Source organism: Acanthopagrus latus, chromosome 2, assembly GCF_904848185.1.
Source record: "Acanthopagrus latus isolate v.2019 chromosome 2, fAcaLat1.1, whole genome shotgun sequence".
Classification (NCBI taxonomy): Eukaryota; Metazoa; Chordata; class Actinopteri; order Spariformes; family Sparidae; genus Acanthopagrus; species Acanthopagrus latus.
Window position 1 is genome coordinate 25,467,792 of NC_051040.1, and position 19,019 is coordinate 25,486,810.

General features: G+C 45.0%; 1 protein-coding gene across 1 annotated transcript in view; it reads left to right on the top strand.

Moving 5' to 3' along the window:
* The window catches only part of LOC119013047 (calsyntenin-2-like), a 250,492-nt gene that overhangs the window by 211,337 nt on the left and 20,136 nt on the right, over nucleotides 1–19,019 (top strand). The window contains exons 9-11 of the mRNA XM_037087394.1: nucleotides 3,795–3,957; nucleotides 11,334–11,500; nucleotides 14,658–14,806. Coding sequence (XP_036943289.1) covers nucleotides 3,795–3,957; nucleotides 11,334–11,500; nucleotides 14,658–14,806 — 479 coding nt within the window. The remainder of the gene's footprint in view (nucleotides 1–3,794; nucleotides 3,958–11,333; nucleotides 11,501–14,657; nucleotides 14,807–19,019) is intronic.

A 19,019-nucleotide genomic window follows, 5' to 3' on the forward strand; every position in this document is an offset into this window, starting at 1 on the left:
TGTCTGTGCATTTGTTTTTTGTTTTTTTTTGTTTTTTGTTTTTTGTGTGTGCCTGTTTGTTGTTAGGTATTGTTACAAGTGGTGCATCCTTGTGGGGATTGCTGCCTCTCACACAAAAACACACACTCCCCCGCATGCACGTGCACACACACAGTGGCCTGTGGCTGCTATAAGTGTAGCTTTTGATCTCGTGCTATAGTGGATGCTTCTCCAGCCTTCAGGTTTTAGCAACGGACACTGAGTCCACCCCGTACACACACACACACACACACGCACAACAAAGTTTCTCCACCGGTGTCCAGCTGGCATCTTCCCATGCATAGCAGTGCACCTGTTCCCTCAAACTCTAATCATTTTTCTGACAAGACACCGAATGTGTGTGCCATCTCCATCAACTGGACTAGATCTGACTACTGTCTGAAAGTTAACCATTTACCATCAACCTGACCTCCATTCAGTTGTCTGCGTGAGGATCCGTATCTTGTACACAAGATCAGACCGAGTTCCCAAAGCCCTGAGGGATCAAACATTTTCTATCCTGAGGCACAATAATACATTTACACATGCAGTTTATTATCTTGTTTGCAAAAATGAACTGTATCTAACAATCTGACATGCGTCTGGATACAGGGGCTCCGATCTGATTCAGGGACGATACATTTTTAACACAGGTCGATTCGGTACAATGTGATGCAATTGGATGCAATCTAATACAGTTCTTAACATCTGTTTCATTGAGTCATACAGTTTCCATCATAAGTGTATAATACTATAAAAGTATAATAATATAATACTAAGACCAGAGAACCCCAAGTTTTCTTGTTTCTTTATGGCATTGGGAAAATGGAAGACAAATGTCATTTTGAAACCACGCTGAGGGGAAGCAGTGTGAATAATGACTTGTTGCACAGTCTAATGTTCTGCATTAGTATTGTCTGCAACTCACTGGCTGAAAGCTATAACAAGACCGCCCACATACTTTTCATCATACCGTCTCTCCGGGGCGAATGTGACCACCGGTTAACATAATCGCTGTTTTACAGACCTCGCAAACGACCAAACTTTTCCTCCATTTTTCCGTCTTTCATTAAATACCCAAATGACGGCCAAACTTTAGACTAAGTGGTGTGAACCGCCTCAGCATTGTCAGACATGTTGTCTTTTTGTTTACCCTCTGCAAGCACAGATCGCACTCCATCCGAGGCAGTGCGCCAACATAAATCTCGTAAAAAGTAATGCAAGAGTCTCGCCCTGAACTTTAATCTTAAGTTTTGGACATGCGGTGCAGAATTAGCAGCTGAGCTAAACCTTGGTTGAACGTTGTTTCCTCCTTTTTTGTAATTTTTTTTTAAAAAACTGAATGATTAAAAATGTTGGGCAAACATTACCTATCAGCAGCTCAACACTCACATATCCACACCACACTTTGAGTACTGATGTCAGTCCAACTCTAGTCACAAGCTCTTCCTCCGCTCTACAAAGCAGTACTGTCATGAGTGGCTACGTAACTCTCTCACTCCTTCTATCCCTGAGAGAGGTCTCCAACTGACAGCCCGAGCAGGCAGAGGCAGCCTCCTCTTGGGCTGGAGTGCCTCGGCAGCGCCCCTTTGAAGCCTGCGAGAGGAAGTCATCCACTAGGCGCTCAGATCCCAGATGGGCCCGAGCTCTCTTTGAAATACTCCACAGCAAAAGCATGGAGGAAGCGGTAGAGCACGGGAGGCAACTGTCTGCCTGTGCAAATGTCAGAGGGATTAGTGTGTGCACATGCTAATATACATTGTTTTCCACGCTCGGCGCACACATAATGAGATGTAGCCAGATGGGGAAAGAAAATCTACAATATCCTGTCGATAATGCAACGGTCACGTTAGGGATTAAGAGCAAAAGTCAGCTGAAATCATATCTCGACAACCTGTATACACAATGCATAGGTATCATAGGTGCAGAGCTACCTTGTGTGCGTGTCTTAGCATCTTCACTTGCAAATCAAAGTCAGTGCCATCAAGATCAGTCACATCTGGAGCACCATCAAATCCACGATCAGATTATCCCCCCATTGATCCAGAGCACCGACTCAGCACATCGATATGCTGCATATGTGTTAAGCAGCTGTGCGGAATGATCACCAATAGACCAGATGCTGTATCTCACACCTCGATAGCAGCGAAAATGAACCGGATTGATTAGAACTCCCATCTGCCGCGCAAGCACGGTGTTAATAAGCAGGCTGCCGAGTGCTCTTCATTAGAGCTGGAGGTTACCCAAGGCTAAGTGTTCAAAGGCTGTCCCGGGCTGTATCAGAGGAGCCGAGAGGATGAGGTGAAGGACGATGAGTGTTGCCACGGCTGAGCTGAAGCCCCAAGGCGGAGGAAGAGGAAGGAGAGGCAGATGCACTCCGAGACTGACAGACAGGCACGAGGGGGCTTGTGCAATCAATTAAATCACACAGCAAGGCAGGGTAAATGGTCAAGCAGGCTGAAGTGTGGCACAGTCAAGCATTTTTCAGAGGAGGTTAAACAGGTAATGTGCTAATGCATTTCAGTCTGTGTGAAGCACAGGGGGGGGAAAAAAACTGTCTGAAAACTTCACAAGCCAAGAATTTATGTAACAATGCTGCTGACACATCACACGCAGGATCTGTAATAGACACAGAGCCCTTCTTATTTGAGAAAATTCGCTGCACCAGCCCCGTCATTGGTATAAAGAGGACATTTGGTTTCCCGCTTTAAAAATTTTATTATTTTTTTCAATGTATGTGTTTTCCTTTGTTGTTGAATGCCATAAAAATCTAAATTTAAAAAAAAAACTGACAATAGCTAATGGAAATATAGCAATTAATTGTATATTTTGTTACATACATTTTTGTACATTTCTACTCATGCACTGCTATTTGTGCTGGGATCCCTGTAAGGGTCAGTAATGGTAACTAAAACATAAAAGTTTCCAAGTGAACCTTTAACTTAAAGGGGAACTATGAAGTTTTGGAGAAGATATTCAAATTCAGAATTGTTTTAATATGTGCAATATTAATCAGGTAATAATAGAAACTCAGACATATGTGGGGATTTTTTTTCCGTAACTGAATGAACAAGCTGTTCCAAGAACACTGCTTGAAGCTAGAAAGGTGGCAGGGTCTGCCACAAATAAACAAAGTAAAACAGTATGGAGCTGTCTTGAACAAAAAGAGTTTGTTTATTCAGTTTGTCGAGGCATAAAAAAAACATTCAAAGAACATCTAAAGGTCGATGAAAATGTCTTTCCCAAAATTACACTGTGCATCTTTAAAGTTGCTGTGAGCATTATTTTCTTATTTGACTCTCTCCTCCCCCCTCATGCAAAAGAGAAAATAAAGGTTGTGGTATCCCTGCCCACTTTATCCAATCAGGACAGAGAGCTCCATAAAGAGGCGGTCCTGCCTGCTCAGACAACACGGCGAGAGCAGAATCCTCCTGTTCTGGTACCTATATCAGTAACGGTGGAACAGGGGAAGCTACCACAGTGGCACCTTAAACTACCAAAGCAGGCGAAGCAATGAAAATGAGATGGACTGAAAGAGGAGTAGCAGAGTAACGAACACAGGTTTCACGCTCAGGACAGGAAGACTGCTGTCAATCTGCTCGTGGAGCGTCTGTGCATGAGTGTTGACTTCTTAAATCATTTCACCTCAATGGATGAGAGATGAAAATTTGGTGGAGATACCCTTTAAAAGTGAATAACCACAGCAACTGTATGTTCAGGTATCTTTAAATTATCAGTGTCCATTTACGACACACTATCTCTTCTCTCTCTGACAGATCTGTGACAAGGAGTGGCACTACTACGTCATCAATGTAGAGTTCCCGGTGGTGACGCTCTATGTGGACGGCGTGACCTACGACCCCTACCTGGTGACTGACGACTGGCCCATCCACCCCTCGCAGATTGATGTGCAGCTCACGGTCGGCGCCTGCTGGCAAGGTGGGTGAGCCACTGATGGTGATGATGATGATGGTGATGAAGATGCCGGTGGTGGCAGAGGTGATGGCAGCAATAATGAAACGGCGAAAAAGACTACGACTGAAACCAAAGTTTAATTGAAGAGTCACGGCGAAATGGGGGGAAATCGGGGAGTCGGCTGATTGAGTTTAACTTCCAGACAGTACGAGTGCAAGTTCAGGAAAATGAATTATATGTTCTGAAGTATTATCACAAAGGGACCCATTGAGTGTGGAACATGTTCTTTGGCCTTGAATGAACAATGTAATTAAGGAAAAGCACTTAGTCTGCCTTTGACAAAAGGAGGAACCTGAAATCTGAATGAAGGCGGACGATTAAGCTGTCCCCGAAAACTGATAGCTGCCACTAATTACACAAGGGTGGAAGCCAGGGTACTTTTTCACACAGCACAGAACTCCATTTATTTGATCGCCCAATTGAGGCTGCTCAGTGACGCTCAGTCTCAGATTAAGAGTCAAGATATATTTTTCGTGCGGGAGCAGGAGCAGGTCATCTCATGTCGCTTTCGTCCTCCTCCTCCTTTTTCCACCTCCTCCTCTCCTCCCATTTCTTTCATCGAACACTGCAAGCCTTCTAGGAGGATTAACAGGGCCTTAAATAAAAAAGAGGGAGTTCAAAGACTATTTCAGCTTTTCTCGTTGGGGGCTAAGCCTCGGTAAAGAGTTGTAAGGGTGAGAGCGAAATCTTAACACAAGCCATTAGCCACAACAGATTGGCCAGATTGCCTTTTCAAAGTGCTGAGCTTTAAGTGTTCAGCACATTGATTGCAAACCTGTTGCAAAGATGAGCTTATTTACTGTCTATCTGGCTCCGGGAGCTGCAGCGCTGGGCGTGTTTTTCAGAACAGTGGTGGAAAAGAAAGTCAACATTTGTAGAACAGCGACGGTGCATTTATTTCGCTGCCGCTAAACGGGCCTCAAGGAGAAGACTGTCAGACGAGGACCAGAGAGTTCAGACAGGACAGCATGGTAATGTGCAAACGGAAGGCGGACTAAAGAAAAAGATTTGTTGGCTCAAAACAGTATGGCTCCAGGCAGCAGTGATTCTTTTTTTTCTTTTTTTTTTTTGCAATATTTAATTACATTTCACGATATCATTTCACGGTTCATAACATTTAACTGGTCAGTTAGCGTCTAAATAAATTATGTCCCGGGCACAGCAAATGAACGTGATTCAGAATGATCTCATATCAGATATTTATCCAAAGAACCCATTCTAGCGGCCTGTATAATCTGTAATGAAACCTGCCTCCAAATTCCATTAGGAGCCGCTAATGAACATACATGAATCACTTTTTATTGGGAGGTAAGTTTTAGTGTCTTAAGATGATGTAGAATAAAATACTTCGTCACGAGCTAATATACTCTGATATAAATAGTCTTCTAACCTTTTGGTCAGTGCTACTAAATTTTAAAGATGCCAAATATCAGTGAAAAATGTGGACTCCTGAGCGTGTGGGTCCAAAGGGATCAGTATAGCCTGACTGTAACACACTAAGGCTGTTGGTTTGTGTGATGATGTGTACTGTAAAGCTCATATTACACTGTCCACCTCTGCATAACCATGAGGGGGAGTTTCAGTATCTGCCCATGTCAGTGAGGAATCTTTCACATCTTTTTTTTTGTGTTTTTAGTGTACATGATGAGTGCAGATATTAGATAAATACCAGAAACACCAGGCCGATGGTCAGCTGTCGAGCTCTTGGAGCATCTGTGGCCTTAGTTGGCGGATTTCCAGCTGAAAGGGCACACTGAATCGGCAGTGGAGCCCATCGGCGAGAGAAATCACAGTGATTGGCTGGTCAGCTAAGCAAAACAGAAAAAGAGGGGGAAAGCCTCTTGAGCCTGTTGCTGTAGTAACCATGAGTTCACCACTTTAGTGAAGGTTGTTCTTGTTGATCGCTTGCACCTGTTTGCCAGTGCCAAGTTGTTATTTGCAAGTTTTTTATGAGACACATTCTTGATAAGAAGTGGCTATAATGGTTGACAGTGGTGTCATAACGACGGTTTGTATATCCACAGTCCCGAGTCTTCCAGTTTCCCTTTCTGCCAGCTCATGGTGTGGGGAGTCATTTCCTCTCACACAGACTGTACGAGCTGGTCGGCCCTCGGCTGTAGTCTTTGCGTTGCGTTCAAGTGCAGCTTTTTGGCCGACACAAAGGTGATGTGAGGCAACACAACAGTCAAGCTTTGTCACTGTTAAAGTGAAACTCTCTCCAAAATGCAACCTAGGCTTTTTTTGTGAATGCATATAAGGCACTAAGAAGGCTCGACACAACGTGAAACTTTGTTCATTTTGGTGAGAGTTTCACTTTAACTCTCTGATGTCAGTTTGGTGTGTTTGCCCCAAACTAGTGATTTTGGGTCCATATTATTGGTTTCTTATTACATGTTTCTAACTTTTATTTCACGTGTGTTCTCAAATTCTCTTACCGTAAACACTTGTACAGTCCTATCACAAGCTTGTTAGTCATCTTTAAAGTGCTTTGAATTTCACACACCTGTATGAAAAGGGCTATCTGGCGGTGCTGGTTAGCCTACTTGGTAGAGCGGGCGTCCCTTGTAAAGAGTCCCTGTCCTTGCTGCAGTGGCCTAGGGTACGTGTCAACCCTCAGTAGAAATGGTCATATGATGCCTACTACTACTCAGATACTCAGGACTACTTCAAACAACTATAAAGGACATGTTAGTACAGTAGCACAGACACACAGTCCTTCAAAAATGGACCTGCATGTTCCAGCTTGTGGGCCAGACACACTGTTAACACGACAGGTCAGCTACTAGATGGCGTCCCTCATCAGAATACGTGAGGTGCACTCGTAAGTGTGACTCCCTGCAACAGGAAAGCTGTGAATTATCCAGCTGTGATAAATGCATTTGTACACTTTGATTCTCTCCTATTTTCTCATAGAAGGGTCGCCCCCACCCATCCTTCTCTCTTCACCTCTGAGAGTAAGTGCTAGCTGTGCAGTTTTCACAGCGCAGTCAACCTATATTTACCCTCTGACCAGGCAGAGTGAGAAACAGTCAGGACGCTCGGCACAGCTCACCCCGGTCTCCTCTTTTCCTCAGCTGTGTAATTACACACTGCTGCTCTGCCTCCGTGACTTCCTCCATCAGCACAGGCGCGTGCAGGAAGAAGTACCGATGATGATTACACACATCCACAAATGGGAACATAAATAGCTGCGTATACACAGTTAAATGAATAAATACAGGCGCACAGGCGCTGATATGGGAACATGTGCAATAAATCACACGGCAAGTGAGAGACTCACAGTTAAGTAATGATCCTATTTCCAGCTCACCCATGCCTCTCCAGTCTCATCTGTTGCTCTTGTGGAAATGACACAAGTAAATCTGAGTAAAAAAGAAAGAAAAAAAGAAAGAGAGAGTGAAGATCTATAGAGCAGGGAGGGCTGCACAGAGCGGGCGAAGAGAGCTGACACCACGTAAAAACCAGCCTCTCTAAAGTGGAATGATCAGCGAGTTTATCACCCATATCATTCCCGCTCTGCAGCGTCTCGGTAATCCCCTCTCCTCTGCGCCTATTTTTTACCCTCTGTCTGGGACCCTTAATGGTTTCTCTGGCCACGGCCTAAATTGATAACATCTGTCAAGTCGGGACAGAGTGGACAGGTGGACATCTAGAGAGAGGGCAGGAAAAAGAGGGAAGAAAATGGTGACTGAGTGAGAGAGGGAGAGGATGTGGAGCATAAAGAAAGAGGAGGAAAGAACGTGTTTGGCAGAGTTTGGTGTACGTGATTTCAAATGCGATCCCGTGCTTTTATTGGAGAGGCTCTGCTCCGCAGGTACCTGGCAGGGAATCAGCACTCACTTAAGGAGGAAATGGCTTTAAATATGCAAACCAGCTGTGGCTATTGTACTGAACTTAAACGAGATTTAGATTACCATCATTCCAGTGAAGGGAGGATTGCTGAGAAGAAAGATCAATATGGGGCTTTCATACCACACAGAGAAGCATGAATACACATCTTTATTACCATGAGCTAAGGAGCAACCAACATAAACTATAATCATATGATGAATGTTGATCAGGTTTTTACAGGTTTTTTTTTTTTTTTCAGAATTTGTGTCAACATTTCAAACAATGGGTCCCTAAAGGAGTCTAAAAGGGACAGTTAACCGCAAAATCAAAATGTTTTTCTTCCGTCAGAGAGGCTTGCTGACATCATCGCTCAGTCAGAGAAGGAGGGTTGAGGAGCAGCATGAGTCTCCTGTCCACAAGTGGATGCACACCTCTTCTGCATGGAGAGACAGTTGGCATGTGTAGTTCTGTAATAGAGTACCACAAACGTTATCTAGTCCCTTTATTTTAAAGAGAAGGCAGACATCCTTACAGCCATATCTCCCAGTGTTTGACCATTGTCCATCCGGATATATAGGTGATGGCTTGAAGGTTTAAGTTGTATTTCCCAGGCCCGTAATCAGCACCCGTAATTAACCAAGTAGAATATACAGACATTAACAAACAGATTTGTTCTTTGCCTGGTAGAGGTAGTTCGTCAGAGTGAATGTCCTCGTCAGGAAAAGAGCCTGCGAGTCCACAACCCCCGCCACTGTAGTCAGTAAGCTAGTGATCCTATCAAAGGTTTAACAGAATTTACTGAACAGTCGACTGCTGTCAAAAAAAACTAAATGGGAAGAAAAGTCAAAAAGTATGTTCCTTCTCCAAAGTCTTGCTTCTCCAAAACCACCACAGAAATTTGGGAGCTGGAGCCTGAGGGCAAATAGTTCAGTTCGGTGCAAGCATGAGCGAGCAACAAAGAGAAAGGGATGATAGACAGGTGGAGGTGAAGGGGGAGAGTTTGAGCGCAAGAATTTCTACAGCTGCCCCAATATTTCTATCTGGCCAGTCAAGAAATAGGCTTCATTATTCTCGTGTCTGGTGAAGCAGGGAGGCAGATGACAAGCCGGTGGGCTGATGTGGTCCTGTGAGCAGATCCAATAGATCACACAGCCAGTAGGACTCTGTTGTCTGCTCCAAGGGCAAAAAGGGAGCTCCATCCAACGGGCCACAGCGCACAATGTGGCTGTTGTTAGCAATCATAGGGGTGATTCTAAGAGGTCGGGCATTAGAGAGTGTTTGCTTTTAGTGGTCAGCTGTGTCTCCAAATGCGATGACTGACCTTTTCAGATGCAGCGTGCATTACTGAGGGCAGTGATACATGCGTCTGCACCATCAGCAGGGAATTAGGGGTAACTGGGTCAAGCTTTGCAAAGTCTGACAAAAATGTAGATGACTCCCCCAAACTCCAGCCACTGCAGAAGATCATCAAGTAATTCTACAGTCACAAACTGGATTACCTTCTGTTCCAGTACCAGCCACACTGGGCAGCACTGGGTGGATTGAAAATGAACTAGATTTGCAAGGCTTGCCAAGCGGTAAATCCAGTTGGGTATACGGCATTAAAAGTGGAACTCAGCTCATATCCCCCTCCTTAGATATCAGCGCCTCAGTTGGCATAATCTTCAAAGTTAAAGCTCGAAGATTTTTCCATCATGAAGGTGTAAGACTCTGTGAGGAAAGACACTATGATCAAAGTTGCAAGAGGTGGTACGGTGCATAGACAAATTCAATCAAACTTTTGATCTCCACCCTGTATTTTTGTCCTCTCCAACTGATGGCGAGGATCAAATCACTAAACATATTGGGAAAAACAGCGGCTAACTATCTGTCCAGTCTTTACAATATGGCCGCATAGTTCGTCATCTTGTGGAACCTAAAGCAGGTTCATTGGATGGTTTGGACTGGATGTCTGGAGAGGGCAGGGGGATGGTCTAGTTTTGGTCTCTGGTCTGGAGTGCTGCTGCTCTCCCCTCCATGCCGGCGATCACTGAACGGGAAAAACAAACCAAATCTGCTGAATAATGTTGCAACTTTACATTTCTTCTCATTTTTCAGTTGTGTCATGTGACAATGCTGTGCAACATGCTCTGACTAGGTTTAGGCACAAAAACACTTGGTTAGGTTTAGGAAAAGATCTGCCAATTTTCCGGCCATTTTGCAGTTGTTGGGTTTGTTTTTTTTTGTTTTTTTTTAAATTTTCATGAGCAGACAAATCATCTCCATCAACAGTGAAAAGTAAAGTATGAAAAGAACACAGAAAATCTGCTGATTGCTACCTCGATGTGAGGGATATGGACCCAGGAGGACGTGCAGCAAATGATCTTGGAACCACAGCATCTCTCCCTCAGAGAGAAGACAGGTCTTACAGAGGCAGCACAGTATTCAAACAGATAGTGGGATGAGCAAACACACCGAGAGAGAGAGAGGCGGCACAGTATGCAAAGTAGGGAGAGAAGAGGAGAGACTGAATATCCTGGGGTTAGGATGATCCAGATCCAGACTTCAGGGGCGAGGCGCAGACAGCGAGGATGGGCGATAGTCCAGCACAAAAAGGTCTGAGTGAAGAGAGAGAAGTGTGCTGAAAGAGTAAACAGACCCAGTAATAAAGAGAGACAGAACGGCAGTTTCTTGCAGTGTATTTTAACTCAGTCTTAACCCATCAGGGGTAGCTTCCTCCCTATGAGCAGTTCTGAATGTTTTGATCGCTGTATTACCCTCAGGATCCGAGAAAATCAAAGCGGAGGGAAGAGGAAGTGAGGAAATAAATGAAAGGAAGGAGAGGATTGCAAAGGTGAATCTCTGATACCCAGAGCCGGTAACCTTTCAGATAATGAGTGGTTCGGAGACTCCTCTTGCTGGCACTGGCCTTTGCAGAGTTCAGAGGACATACTTTAAAATGTGTTGACTTTTTTCCCTACCTTTATTTAGCCTCGGACGGGCCGGCTGAGTAACGCTTGCTCTTTAACAGCATCGCCCAGTCGCTTAGTCACAGAACAGAGACACAAAACATGCATCTTATGGCCAATTATGGCCATAATGCGGTCATTAAGACTCATAATTAAAGAGCGAATGAGGTCACTGTTAGTTTAATGGTGTTGTTTGTGTCAGGGACTAACATTTGCTACATACCAGTAGAGACAGGCACGACACCATAGTGATTACTGTACGATAGATTAATCCTAACTCACAAATTAATATATGTACTAGTCCTTTGAGTTTCTCTGACCCACTGCAATGACTTCATGGATTATGTGGACTTTTTCTAATAGATTCTGTTCTTGTGCACTTTGCTTTGGTGACATTGGTTGCAAAAACACCAAAGCAACAAGTGTCACCTAATTCCGGTAGAGGCATTGACTGTAAATGTGTTTGTGTGTGTGTGTGTGTGTGTGTGTGTGTGTGTGTGTGTGTGTGTGTGTGTGTGTGTGTGTGTGTGTGTGTGTGTGTGTGTGTGTGTGTGTGCGTAGGTGGGGAGGTGACCAAGCCACGGTTCACTCAGTACTTCAGAGGAAGCCTGTCCGGACTGACCATCCGACCAGGGAAGATCGAGAGTCAGAAAGTCATCTCCTGTCTGCAAGCCTGCAAGGAGGGGCTGGACATCAACTCCCTGGAGAGTCTGGATAAGAACATAAAGGTATTCAACACACAAACACACACAATGGCGCGGGGTTACCAACCTAAACTGCAGATTCAGGTTTAAGCCACCGGATTAATCCAGCTGTTGAGGAACAACTAAGAGGACTCACAAAGCGACAGACCCCCACGAACATTTATTTATCACATTCTACAAGAAATATACTTTCTATGTATATTTCCAAACAACAAAATAAATTTGAACAAAACAGTTTGTCAGGAAAAAGACTCCCACACACTGTCCAATTCACTTGCAATGAAGGTTAAACAGGGGGCGTTAAAACACTGCAGACCTCTGATTGGTCAATCAGAACAACCACAGCAGTCTATTCATCTGCATTCTGACAGGATTCTCTAAACTCCTGTTTCATCAGCGGTCAGCAGCCACATAAACAACCGCGTGTGTGTGCTGAGCATAGAGATTGTGTGGTCGAGCCGGAGTGAGCGAGTGGCAGGAAAGAGACAGTGAACACGAGGGGAGCCGAGGAAAAGAAGGTTATCGTTTTGTTTAAGTTGTCCATCTAGCAGATGTGTTGGGTGTAGATCACAGCGTGCCAGATAACACATGCAGCAGCTTTTTTAACTGCTGGAAAAGTGAAAAGGGGGGTTTACACTGGAGCCGGCCCGCACTACATTTAAGAGTAGTGTCTGCAGTGGAAACACATCTCGCATTACAGTGCAGAACACAGGTTACGCAGGGATCAAAGGGTTCCATACAGAAAGTACTTCAGTGGAAACTTATGATGTTTACTTTTTTTTAGCGATAACTTTAGTCTCTTTCAAACTCATTGGCTGCTCAAGTTCGAATTAACAAGCTAGCGTCCTTAACTCTGGTGCATGTCATAGCATCACACCGGAAAAAGGGTCCAAAAATGAGCTTGTCCACGAGGGCATCGGGATTTTCATCAGTGCTGATCCAGGCCTCTGACTACTGCAGGGTCATTTGACAAAGGAATGAGAAAAAACATTCCCATTTCATTCAAAAGCCAGGTGTTAATGCGTGCTAGACTAGCTGTTTCCGTCTTTCCGGTCTTCGCTGTTCGCCATATCTTCATATTTACCATCTGAGAGAGCGACATCAATCTCAAATGAGTCTCGGCAAGAAAAGCAAATAAGTGAATTTCCCAAAATGTTCATCTGGCTCTCTAATTACAACTCCTGGTGGCAGTAAAAGCTGGTTTTCAAACAACCTCCCTGACTGTGCTGAGTATACATTCAACATACATCCTCATCTGGTGTGGCCGCCAAAAAAAGACACATAGCTGACACAAAAACACTACAGGAATCCCCACAGCTAAGTCACGAGTCGGCTTCCTTGGAACCTCCTCAACCGTCCTCCCCAGCCCCCCTTCCACCACCGCCGCTAATTAATCTCTCTGCACCTTGGAAGACGGAGGGCAGACAAGATGGATAGGGGTTTGCGTAAATTCCAGGTCACCCACCTGCCCACCAATCCTACCCCTCTGTCCCTTGGCTCCCTCAACTCTTTTCCCTTTCTGTCTCTCTCCAGTCTTCTTTTCTCTCCCTCGCTCCAGCTGGTCTTTCCACGGAGCTCCTTGTGCTGTGGTGCAGCAAAGAGACCCTCGCCAGCCTTTGGAGAGCAAGCCGGGGAGAGGAGAGGAGAGGAGAGGAGAGGAGAGGAGAGGAGAGGAGAGGAGAGGAGAGGAGGACTACCTCTTGAGGGCCAGCGCAGTTTATCTTTTGAGAGCTATTTCATTTTCTCCTTAGCCACACACTCGTCTGGCTCACATAAGTCAGCGGGAGGCTTAAGGACAGCATTTAGCAGAGCAGGTGGAGGGCTGGCACAGCACAATCAGAGGAGAATAACAGGGAGGGGGAGGAGACGGCGGAGGGAGGTAGCGGAGGACGTGGCAATAGAGAAGAGAACATGAGAGAAAAAGACAGCAACAGAGGGGAAGGTGTGAGGAGGAAGACGACGGAGGGGGAGCGAGTGTACGAGGAGAGCCGTGGAGTGCTGTAGTGCTGTCACCCTGCTGCTAACAGCCAGTTTTGGGAAATGGGAGATACTCAGCACAGCTCTGGCAGGAGACCACTAAACCCTCTTTAAAGGGAGAAGGAGCCACAAATCCCCACTATCAAACCCTGCAGGAGAACACACACACCTCTGTCAAACCGGACTCACAAGGGGAGTCAGCAGACACACTCCACAGACTCAAAGGGGCCCGATCACTGTTTCCTCCATGTTTAAGCACATATTCATATTACTGTTGCGGTACTACATTTTTCCCTCCCGTCTTATAAGCAGCCGCCGGTTTCCATCTGATTTCCGAACAGTTTGATAATCAATCTACACAGAGCCGAGACCTCAAAACAGGTTTTTGCTCTTGCGGGGCATCGATGTACAAAAACAATGTTCAAATTGATGGATCGCCTGATTAAAGCAAGTGTGGAGCCCCTGCAAGCTGATGCTCATACACTCTGCGGTCAAATGAAACCAGTGGCTGTGCCCACTGCACGCTTTTTCGGTGGTACGCACTCTATAACCACAACAGTTGAACAACACAATCCGAATGAAACAAAACCTTGTGTCTTTACCTCTCACGAATCCAGAAATGTAGGTGTGTTTGTGACAGACGTGTGACACATTAAAGCTGCATCAGTCTCTGGCTGCCACCTCAAGATAACAGATGGTAGTGTTTGAAAGATTAAAGATCCTACCACTCCTTGAAGTGGATAAAAAAAAAACATGTGCTGGCGCCAGAGGTGGGACAGAGTCAGTGTTCTGCAAGTCACAAGTAAGTCTCAAGTCCACAGTTCTGAGTTCCACAGGTCCGGTGTCTTAAACTTTGAATTTCGAACTTGAATTGAGTTTTCATTGCCTGGTTTGCTCACACGCAGTCGAATGGAGTTGTTGACGGGACAGATGACTGTGAAACAGTGGAGGCAGGCCATCCAGAAGCCTAAGGAACATATCTGTGGGAGACAACACTGTTGTTCACATACTGTACCTTACTTTCCGCCCCAAGATAGCGAAATGTAGTTTTTGGGATTGGCTTATCACTTCTCGTATGCACAGTTGGTGTCTATCACCAGCTCCAGACAAACCTACAGCATCTCACTTGGAGCTGATTGGGTGCAGCTATGACTGTAAGCGTTGTTCCAGGAGCTGTCTGACCTTCTGCTTTCTCCGCCCACAGTTCCACTTCAACCCGGCCCAGTCCATCTTGGTGATGGAGGGAGAGGACCTGGAGAACATGAACGCCGCCGTGAGGAAAGTTTCCTACATAAACTCTCGCCAGTTCCCCACGCCGGGCATCCGGCGTCTGCACATCTCCACGGTCGTCCAGTGCGTACAGTTCTTTTCTTCTTCCTCGCTGTCTGTTCTCTGTTCTATATTTTTAAGCACTCTGTCTCCGCTCCTGCATTTGTTTCCCTCTGCCTCCTCCTGTTGTCTCTTTATTCTCTGCACCACCTCTGTCAGATATGAGCAGCGTCAAACCCACCTCGACACTTCTGTTAAGTGTTAAGACAACACAGCAGATATCACAGCCTGACTGATACATTATTCCCTTCCAACACACTGATCCCAACCCCTCCTCCTCTCACTCCACTCCCTCTCTCAAACTCTCTCTCTCTCTCTCTCTCAGCTTCCCCTTTTCTTCTGCTGTCACCTTCCTTTTCCTTTAATACACCATTTTTCTGTTTCGCTGTCGCCACCGGGGGCCAGTTTTTTACATTTTCATGTCATGTATTAATAATTCTGCCTGGGTTTTGCCAGAGGAAAGAGAAAGAGAGATATATAAAATAAGAGAGAGGGAGGGAGAGAGAAAGACCGTCTTGGCTGGTAAAACAGCCTCCCTTGGCGGGTTACCATTAAAATTCATGATTGTTTTAAATATATGTAGACCCCCGCAGCACAGCCCTGGGGGTTCGCTCTCCGCCCTCCTGTTGGGTTCGATGCACGGCCGCGGGCACGAGGATTTCAACCAACGGCGCAGCGGTGTGTGGGTGCGTGCACGGCGTCGTGCGCGCTCCTCGGGCTGCCGGTGATGAAGCGGAGTCGTCGTAGCTAGAGGCGCGCCGATTATCAAGGAATACATTATGCTAACGACGGCTGAGCTCGCGTCACCGCTAAATGTTGTTTAAATTGAGTTTTTGTCCCAGACTGCCGGCTTGTCTGCTGGCCGTCACAGCCCTGTGTTTAAAGGGTGTACGTGCATCGGGGCATCCATTCAGAAACGAGACTCATTGATAGGGTGAATTTTAGCTTCCAGTTTATGTAGTTTTTTTTTGTTTTTTTTTACACCCACAGAGCTGAGCAGACAGCAGTGGAGAAAAAAAAATCCTCCTCAACTAAGTTAGTTACGCTGAGAGCCTGAAACGTGGCCCCCCCTGCCTCGACACATCAGCAAAAAAACAGCCCCGACCCCTCCTCGCCACAGACAGCCCTCCTCACAAACAAACAGACATGCAAATGTTTCCTAGCGACGCAATTAAACTCGCTTCTTGCTGACGCCTGGTAACTGCAATTACTGCAGGCATCGAGAACGTAATTAAGCAAACAGCGCTAATCTTAACAACAAGCCTTGTGGGCCACCCTGTCCTACGTCTTCTTTGGAACAAACTCCCTTGCATTTTTCATAGGGAGGCTGGTGAGGGAGTAAATATAAACAAGCAAGTAAATGAATGTGCCGCGCATTGCCTAAAGGAGGAAACACGATAATAGATCTACACCGCAGACAGTGTGGATTCATCTTGTTGTAAGCTGACGACATAAATACGTGGCTGGACGATTCCAGCGAAAGGAGAAAAAAAAAAAAAAAAGGCGACACCAATAATTGCCAATAATTCCACAATGCGATGCGTCCCATTTAACACATGTGATAATTGCAGTCATGTGTCACTGTACCTGTAGGTGATGAAGCTATTAGTCACCTCAGAGCAGCCAAAGGTGGCTCACTTACAATGTCGGATTTGGCCGGCCGGATGCTTCTGGCAAAAACAAATATTTTGATATATTATTATCTGAATTGCTGTTTTATTTTTTGCTGAGGTTAAAATGCTCATTAGACATGAAGTCAAATATGTATAATTGTTCATTATTTTTCATAATCTGAGCACTCAAGCCATTCAAGCAAGGGGGCATTGTGGGTCTTAACAAAACACGTTTTTCTAAGTGCCGTATCATAGGACTTGTTCCAGCTGCCTATGATACACCACTTAGAATTAATATGACCTGGATGACTGAGAACCTTCATCACCAACAAAACAAGTGTTTGCTTTTTAGACACTGGCCTATGGTTAAGTTTCAGTTTTGGCCCTCATCGGGGGAAAAAAAAGTCCTCAAACATTTTATGTCATGCCTTCCTTCAGTGCTTTTTTTCTCTTTTTACTTTCCTACTGTTTATGAACGTTTCCATTAAATACCCACATATTCATGGGCCTTGTTGAACTCGTCAATCCAATAGCCAACTACAGTATTTGTGTAGAAATCTAGCTCGGGTTTCGCAGCAGGCATCGCTCAGAGGCTGGGTTGCTAAAGTCTGACAGCCACAACAACAAACGGATTTCTTTCTTTTAGATGTTTTGACAATCACAGCAGGAAAGGCACAGTTGTGATTAACACCGTTTCCTACGGCTAGGGCCAGGGCTTTGATATTTTCCATACAGGCTAATAGTTTGTGAGGACATTTAATGGAGCTGAGCTGTCATGGAGCCAAATAACCTGTTGTTTCTACTGTTCAGGATTTGTTTTAATGTGTAACCTGCTGCCTGTCACTGAGGCCTGCTCTGACACATATCCACTGTACATACAGACAGGAACCATTCAGATGCAAGTTAGCTGCTGCTGAAACGTCAACGTCATGATTGCATGTTTGCACAGGCGACAGTAAATCTGCCTGTGTTACAGCTTAATGAATTATTAGACTTTGTTTAGATGGCATTTTTGTCTCTGCTCCAGCAATTCTGTCACATAGAACAGCACACCCTTTAAGGATACTAATTTCGTCCAGTATGTCCAATATCTGGTGTGCATTTCTTCAACAAGAAGCGTAGGAACACCCAACTTGAGATCCACTAGGATTTTTAGTACCTGGTGTCCGACTTTGCGTTACAGCAGCAGATCTGAGTGCAGCCTCCTGCTGATAACACAGGTGATTTAACTTCCAGGACGTTGGTTTATAGTGCCTCATCCAGAACACACATCAGCAAAAAAGACTCTCCTCAACTAAGTTTGTTACGCTGAGAGCCTGAAACATGGCCTCCCGCCATCACGCGTCAGCAAGTGTAGAAAGAAAAACTCCCCTGGCTGCCGCGGACAGTATCACTCGCCACAAATAAACAGAGATGTTAAGTAATTGCTCCAAATGCAATTCTATTTATTTGTGCTGACGACTAATAACTGCAATTACTGCGGGCATCGGGAAAATAAAAGTAACCGGTGCTAATCTTTGCTAACGGCCTTTTTAGGATCCCTTGTCATATTTCTTTATAATTAAGTTGGACTGGCTCCAGGTTTTTGTTTTTTGTTTTTTCATCTTTTTTTCAGCTCAGCGAGCCCACGCACCAGCCGACTCCGTGCATCACTGGGTTTGTATCTCCCACTGCTCACAACAATGGCTTAGTGCCTGGACACACACCACCAGCTGTGGCCACAGGAAAGAATAGGAGAGATTACAGGATGCCCCCCCCCCGATTCTGTGTTTGTCACAAACTGACAACTGACTGAGGATTACAGACCATAGTTTAGCTTCCTTCCGAATGTCAGGCCAAGTTTGAGGGATTTCTTGTTTAATATTTCATGAAACTGGAGGTGAATTTGCTGTTTTTTGGTTACAGTTACTGAGTAAGTTTACTTCCTGAGAAGTGAAACATCAGGTATTTACAGAGCTTACCACTCAAGATTTGTGCCTACAGAAAGGAAATCTAAAGGAAGATCCTCAGGAATTGTGTTATACATTTGCAAAAATGGTACAATTTTGTTTTGATTGTGATCTTTTTCTTATATTTATAATTAACACAATAAATGAATTTTAGGAACTTTCCACTTCATGTCCCATATTACAGAAAGTGAAATATCTTTTTTTCTGATTACAAAGCCGTTCTAGTTCCCAACCTGTATGCAGAAAAGGAATTCTGTAACATAGTAATGTCACAACTACACAGCCGTGCCCCAAGTACAGCTGTGGTTGCAAAAACACCGGCAGAGCTCATGTGGAAACACTGTGCATGGTGCCTGCTCAGGCATGTGAGAGCTAACCAATCAGAGTAGACTCTGGCTTTGAAGGAGGGTAGCCTTAAAGAGACAGACGCTAAAATTGAGGGTTCAGGCAGAGGGTGAATAGGGGCACTGCAGCAGTGGACGGTATTAGAGAAATAATAGTGTATGGTAAATCACACTATGCAAATATTTTACGTTGACTGCAATATCCAGGGCTACTATTTAAATGTCCTGCTTTAACATTCAGCTGAGCCTACTTCCATTTCTTTTTACTCTCCTTTTCAGTTTTTCAAAATTCTGACGTAACTGTACCCAGCTAGACGAACAACATGATGAA